Genomic DNA, 7787 nt, shown 5'->3' on the forward strand with positions numbered 1-7787 from the left:
ACCTCACTGAGCTAAAGAACCTCACTGAGCTAAAGAACCTCACTGACCTATAGAAATTTAAATGAAAAGAAAACAGAAGTGATGGTGTTTGGTCCTAGTGGCTCTTGTGAACCTTGCCCTGTGGATCTGGGCCCTCTGCCACCACATGTAAAGAATACAGTTTCTAACTTGGGTTTTAAAATGGACAGTGATTTTAAATTAGATTCCCAGATTGGAGCGGTGGTCAAGACCAGTTTTTATCACCTCAGACAGCTGGCTAAGGTAAAGTCCATCCTTACAAAACAACATCTGGAAACAGTAATCTATGCCTGTGTCACCTCTCGGCTGGATTACTGTAACGCTCTTTACCTTGGAGTCAGCCTGTCCTCCCTCAGACGCCTCCAGTTGGTCCAGAACACTGCTGCTTGGCTTCTAACTGGAGTTCAAAAGAGGGAGCACATCACCCCCCACTCTGGCTTCACTCCATTGGCTGCCTGTTCTTTTTAGAGTTCATTTTAAGATTCTTTTATTTGTTTTTAAAAGTTTAAATGGTCTTGCTCCATCCTACCTCTCCGAGTTGCTTCATCCATACTCTCCTGCTCGGTGCCTCAGATCAGCTGATTAGCTGCTCCTGGAGGTGCCGAGGTCTAAACGGAGGCTCAGAGGGGACAGAGCTTTTTCTGTTGCTGCTCCAAGACTGTGGAACAATCTCCCTCTTCCCATCAGACAAGCCCCTTCACTGTCCAGTTTTAAAACTCTTTTAAAAACACATTTTTACTCCCTGGCTTTTAGCACAGACTGAATTTTGCTCTGCACTGCTTTTATTATTTTTTATTGATCTTAATGTTTTAACAACTGTTTTTATGTGTTTAAATGTTCTTGATTTTATATGTACAGCACTTTGTGGCAGCTGTGGTTGTTTTAAAGGGCTTTATAAATAAAGTATTATTATTAGTATTATAAAGAACTTCACTGACCTACAGAACCTCACTGACCTGCACAAGGTGAGGTCAGTGAACAAAGCCAGGCTGATTCTGGCAGATCCTGAACATCACTATGATGAGTTCAGGTTGCTTCCATCTGGACGCAGGTATCTGCAGCCCAGATGTAGGACCAACAGACTGAAAAACTCATTTATGTCTTTAGAGATCAGGCTTCTCAACAAACAGTGATGATTTCTGTACTGTTATTTTAACGTCTTAATGTCTTGTCAAGTATGAATGTGCCTTCTGACTGTGAAACAAATTGCCCCTTGGGGAAAATAAAGATTCTTGAATTTGAACTTCACGGACAGACAATATTTTCAATTTCCTCTTTCGGCTCCGTGACGGTGGACAACAAACTGAAAACTCCTGAACGACATTAAAAAGATTCAGGAGGAGTGATAAAACTTGGTCCTGTTTGGATCCACAGCTCAGACTTCACAGAACTATCTTTCAGAGTAGGGATGCAATATATTATTGGCATGGTATCTGTATTGGCCAATATTAGCCTTGAAGTTCTATATCATCTATATCATCATCAGCCATTCCATCAAAATAACTCACCAATATAAAAGGTGCTGTTTCTGTATGACAACCCAGTGACAAGGACACTGCAGCGCCTGCACAATGTGATGAGATCACACGCGCCTACCTGATCTCACAGTGGAGAGGAAAATTCAAAATGTCGGCAGTGTGGAAGTTTCTTTTTTCGTTGGTGAGGATGTCAGATTCCGAAGATTTTTGGACTACGTTGAGCCTCACTACATCGCCCCCAGTCAGAGATATTTTTCCAACGTAACGTTACCCAAGTTACAAGCCATTATTTCCGATGTCACTGAGAAGCTAATAGCTGATAGCACTTGGGTGAGTTTTATTACAGACATTTGGACGTCGTGTTAGCCTCGTTAGCATGATTAGTCTTACAGCACAATGGATAGACAAAAACTTTGAACTTAAAAAGTCTGTCCTTCATGCACAGGAGTGCAGAGGATCCCACACTGCAGCTAGGAACCTGGAACAAGCCTCCACAAGTGAGACAGCATCGCAGGTGACTAATGCTAATAAATAAAATTTAACACTTTTCATTTAATATAAGTTAAAGTGCTATGCATATTATGTGGCTGTTACTGAATAATGCCACCTGCTCTTACAGCTGTTGCACAATTTTTGTAGCAAATAAGCCTAAATAAGAGGGCTATGTTCTGACAAAGGAACGTATATACAACATCAGTATCGGTTATCGGCCAAATAAGTTTTAACATATCGGCATATCGGCCAAAAATCCAATATCGTGCATCCGTAGTTCAGAGTTTAAGTGAGTCACAGAAAGCTGGACTTTCCATGACTGAACTGGTGTATTCAGATCTTTAAAGGTTTTTATACAACCATGTTATGACAGGAGGACTTTTAGAGGTTTTACTACAGAATGTCTCAGTAAATGTGATGATGTCAGACTAACTTTTTACCAAAAAACTTCTTATTCAGAACCATGGACTCCACAGAGCTGCAGAGAAACCGGTCCGCTCTCAGGCGGGTCTGGAACGAGTGGTTCTGCAGCACAATATCGGATCTGATGATTATCCTCTGAAGACATCTTTGTGAGGAAGTGACAACAGTGATAAGCAGAGCTGATACCAGCCTGTTGTGAAAACAGAGCTGCTGTTGGGTCTCAAACAAAGTCTGAACCGGGTCCAACCTGCTGATGTTTCAGCTCTCAACCTCTGCAGAACCTTTTCATGAGCGTGTCTCCTTCACCAACTTGTTTCTGATCTCTGCCTCTTCATCCCATCTGTACTCACATGACTTCCTGTTGAGTCGGGACCGTTTGCGGGTCTTTGGACTGGCTGGTTTGTCTGAGGGGTTCTGGGTGACGGACTTCACCAATCGGTCCATGATCTCATCGGTAGTGTCATCCTGAACGTTGGCCAAGTCCTCTTTGGCTGCAGGCATACGAGATGGGCTCACCCTACCAAGACCTGAGGACCAGAAACAGAACATCACCTAGAACCAGTACCAGAACCAGAACCAGAACCAGAGTGTGCTTCAGCTGACGTTACAGTAATAATATCAAACGTTCTACAGGTCCTTCTCAAAAATTAGCATATTGTGATAAAGGTCATTATTTTCCATAATGTAATGATAAAAATGAAACTTTCATATATTTCAGATTCATTGCACACCAACTGAAATATTTCAGGTCTTTAATTGTTTTAATACTGATGATTATGGCATACAGCTCATGAAAACCCAAAATGCCTGTCCCAAAAAATTAGCATATTTCAATCCCACCAATGAAAGACAAGTGTTTTAATACAAAAAACGCCAACCTTCAAATAATCATGTTCAGTTATGCACTCAATACTTGGTCGGGAATCCTTTTGCATGAATGACTGCTTCAATGCGGCGTGGCATGGAGGCAATCAGCCTGTGGCACTGCTGAGGTGTTATGGAGGCCCAGGATGCTTCGATAGCGGCCTTAAGCTCATCCAGAGTGTTAGGTCTTGCATCTCTCAACTCTTCACAATATCCCACAGGTTCTCTATGGGGTTCAGGTCAGGAGAGTTGGCAGGCCAATTGAGCACAGTAATACCATGGTCAGTAAACCATTTACCAGTGGTTTTGGCACTGTGAGCAGGTGCCAGGTCGTGCTGAAAAATGAAATCTTCATCTCCATAAAGCTTTTCAGCAGATGGAAGCATGAAGTGCTCCAAAATCTCCTGATAGCTAGCTGCATTGACCCTGCCCTTGATAAAACACAGTGGACCAACACCAGCAGCTGACATGACACCCCAGTGACTGCGGAAACTTGACACTGGACCTCAAGCAATGTGAATTCTGTGTCTCCTCTCTTCCTCCAGACTCTGGGACCTTGATTTCCAAAGGAAATGCAAAATTTACTGTAATCAGAGAACATAACTTTGGACCACTCAGCAGCAGTCCCAGTCGAGATGCTTCTGACGCAGTCTCTTGTTCAAAAGTGGCTTGACCTGGGAAATGCGGCACCTGTAGCCCATTTCCTGCACACGCCTGTGCACGGTGGCTCTGGATGTTTCTACTCCAGACTCAGTCCACTGCTTCCGCAGGTCCCACAAGGTCTGGAATTGGCCCTTCTCCACAATCCTCCTCAGGGTCCGGTCACCTCTTCTCGTTGTACAGCGTTTTCTGCCACACTTTTCCCTTCCCACAGACTTCCCACTGAGGTGCCTTGATACAACACTCTGGAAACAGCCTATTCGTTCAGCAATTTTTTTTCTGTGTCTTACCCTCTTGCTTGAGGGTGTCAATGATGGTCTTCCAGACAGCAGTCAGGTCGGCAGTCTTACCCATGATTGCGGTTTTGAGTAATAAACAAGGCTGGGAGTTTTTAAAAGCCTCAGGAATCTTTTGCAGGTGTTCAGAGTTACGTCATTGATTCAGATGGTTAGGTTAATAGCTTGTTTAGAGAACCTTTTCATGATATGCTAATTTTTTCGGACAGGCATTTTGGGTTTTCATGAGCTGTATGCCATAATCATCAGTATTAAAACAATTAAAGACCTGAAATATTTCAGCTGGTGTGCAATGAATCTGAAATATATGAAAGTTTCATTTTTATCATTACATTATGGAAAAATAATGGCCTTTATCACAATATGCTAATTTTTTGAGAAGGACCTGTACTTCATCAAGGTTCTGGCTTCATTCTGTGTTTTTGATTTGATCACAATAAAAGTGTTTAGTGCCACTGAGAACATAAAGTCTGCAAACTCTTCCTCAGTAAAACAGGTTGAACGATGAACGTGTGAGAAAGGGAGTGGGGGATCTCAGTTTGGACCAAGTTCTGAGGTTCTTACTGCGAACAGCCCTGGAGCGCCTCAGACCTCTCTGTTCCAGACCTAGGCTGCAGCCATCACTGATCAGCAGGTTCTTCATGTTCTTGTGCTCCTCTACCTGATCAGGCTCCGCCTCCCCCGCCATGGAGGTGGGGGTAGGGCTGTCCGAACGAGTCACCGCCCCCGAGAACTTCACCGTCTGAGCAAGGATGGGGAGGGGAGCAGATGTTCAACATGGAAAGTAAACAATAAAAATACTTTTTGTTTAGAGGCGTCTTTCTGACAACATCAAACAGCAACAAATAATACCTCAAACAAAACTATTTACAGTGAAGGTTTACAATCAGCCAGATGTTAACAACAGACCAATGTTAGCATTTAGCTAGGAGTTACCTATCAGCCAGATATTAAGCAGATGTTAATAATTAGACAGATGTTAATGAGCATACAAATGTTGACAGCAGACACGTTAATAAGCAAACAGATGTTGACAGATACATGTTAATGAGCAGACAGATGTTGACAGCATAAAGATGTTAATGAGCAAACGGATGTTGACAGATAGATGTTAATAATCAGACAGATGTTGACAGTAGACAAATGTTAATAAGCAGACAGATGTTAATAAGCAGACAGATGTTAATAAGCAGACAGTTGTTAATGAGCAGACAGATGTTGACAGCAGACAGTTGTTAATGAGTAGACATGTTGACAGCAGACAGATGTTGACAGCAGGCAATTTTTAATAAGACATACGTTGACATTAGACAGATGTTGACAGCAGACAATTGTTAATAAGTAGACATATGTTGACATCAGACAGATGTTGACAGCAGACAGATGTTAATAAGCAGGCAGATGTTAATGAGTAGACAGATGTTGACAGCAGACAATTGTTAATAAGTAGACATGTTGACAGCAGACAGATGTTAATAAGCAGACAGATGTTAATGAGCAGACAGATGTTGATGAGTAACTGTGTTTCATCATGCTGATGTGGCTCAAACTGTGTGGTCATACTTTGGTTTAGGCTCCTGCTGGTGACCTCTGACTTGGACCCTTACCTCGGTGATCATCTTTCCTCGGGTCTTGGTTCTCTCGCGGTGCACAGCTCGTTTCCGTTTGGTCGTGAGGACTTGGTCTCGGGTGGTTCGGTACTCCAGAGCGAACTCGCTGATGATCCGACAGAAACTGGTCACCTTGATGTCTCTGACGGAGAAGGACGGCTGACCCAGGAACAGCAGGAAAGAGTGAAACCTGCAGCAGGAGGAGCAAAGGAAGAAGGAGCTGGTGAGAGTCTACGAGCTAGAGTTGCAGTTGGGCCTAAAAAATCCGACCTGGCCTGAACCCGTATCATTTTTTACGAGCCTGACCTGAAACCGAACAATTCAAAGAAAGGAAGATATAAGAGTTCTTGTTTATTAACAAGAGTCAGCAAATTAGTATAGTTAATTATAATTATTATAATATTTTAGTTATTATAAATTTTAGTTATTGTAATATTATAGTTATTATAATATTTGAGTTATTATAATATTTTCGTTATTATAATATTATAGTTATTATGATATTATATTGATTATAATATTAGTTATTATAATATTATAGTTATTATAGTTATTCAATTCAATTCAATTCAAAAATACTTTATTAATCCCAGAGGGAAATTATATGTTGTGGTAACTCATCATCCTGGTTTCATTAATGAGTTGTTATAGATACTGATGGCTGTGGGCAGGAAGGATCTCTTGTACTGGTCTGTCCTACAACGGATTTGAAGAAGCCTCTGACTGAAGACACTTTGTTGTTGTATGACAGTCTGATGAAAAGGATGCTGAGGGTTGTCTATAATGTTCTTCATTTTATGAAGAATCCTTCTTTGAACAATCGTCTCCAAAGGTTCTAGAGGAGTCCCCAGAACTGAGCCAGCCTTCTTTATGAGCTTGTTGATCTTTTTTAAGTCACTTGCTCTGGTGCTGCTCCCCCAGCAGATGATGGCAGAAGAGATAGCACTCTCTACAACAGACTTATAGAAGATATGCAGCATCTTGCTGCAAACGTTGAAGGACTTCAGCTTCCTCAAGAAGTACAGTCTGCTCTGTCCCTTCTTGTAGACGCTTCACTGTTGCATTTCCAGTCCAGTCTGTTGTCCAGGTGAACTCCAAGGTATTTATACTTCACCACCTCCACTTCTTCTCCCATGATGGAAATAGTGTTGGACCTGTTCCTGTTTCTCCTGAAATCTACAATCATCTCCTTTGTTTTGTTCACATTCAAGATGAGATGATTGTTTCCACACCATGCCACAAAGTGGTCCACCAGTTCCCTGTACTCGGCTTCTTGTCCATCTCTGATACACCCGACTACTGCAGAGTCATCAGAATATTTCTGCAGATGACAGGAGTCTGTTTTATACTGGAAATCTGAGGTGTACAGAGTGAAAAGGAATGGTCAGAGTACAGTCCCCTGAGGTGCTCCTGAGCTACTGACCACCTGGTTAGACACACAACCCTTCAGTCTCACAAACTGTGGTCTGCTTGTCAGGTAGTCTTTGATCCAGGTGATTGTTGAGACCTCCACCTGAGTCTTCTGGAGTTTCTGACAAAGCAAATCAGGCTGGATTGTGTTAAATGCACTGGAGAAATCAAAGAACATGACTCTCACAGTGCTGTCTGCCTTTTCTGCATGACAGTGAGTTTGCTCGCATCGTTGATGGCATCTTCAACTTCAAGTCTACACTGATAAGCAATTAATAATAATTAATTAATCATTTGATGTAATTGCACTCGTGTCTATTTTATTGTTCAATTTAGATGCGTGGTTTTGTTTCTTGTATACAAAGTATTTTATTTTAGTGATTTAAAGATTAATTCTTGTTTTGTGATTTGTACATCTGTGGGTTAGAATAATGTTGAACCAAAGGCCATAGCTCTTCTTTAAACATGTTTGAGGGAAATAAGAGAGATTCAATAATTTTGTGTCTTTTTATGATTTGTAGCTGAGTTAACTTGAA

The 7787-nt window shown here is 41.7% G+C and overlaps 1 protein-coding gene across 1 annotated transcript in view; it reads right to left on the reverse strand.

The window, feature by feature from the left end:
• Positions 1 to 7787, reverse strand: part of LOC119427245 (FH1/FH2 domain-containing protein 3) — a gene marked incomplete in the record, with an annotated part of 67290 nt that overhangs the window by 2207 nt on the left and 57296 nt on the right. The window contains 3 exon segments of the mRNA XM_037694829.1: positions 2762 to 2938; positions 4796 to 4973; positions 5839 to 6031. Coding sequence (XP_037550757.1) covers positions 2762 to 2938; positions 4796 to 4973; positions 5839 to 6031 — 548 coding nt within the window.

The sequence above is a fragment of the Nematolebias whitei genome, chromosome 2, assembly GCF_014905685.2.
Source record: "Nematolebias whitei isolate Nwh7 chromosome 2, NemWhi1, whole genome shotgun sequence".
Taxonomy (NCBI): domain Eukaryota; kingdom Metazoa; phylum Chordata; class Actinopteri; order Cyprinodontiformes; family Rivulidae; genus Nematolebias; species Nematolebias whitei.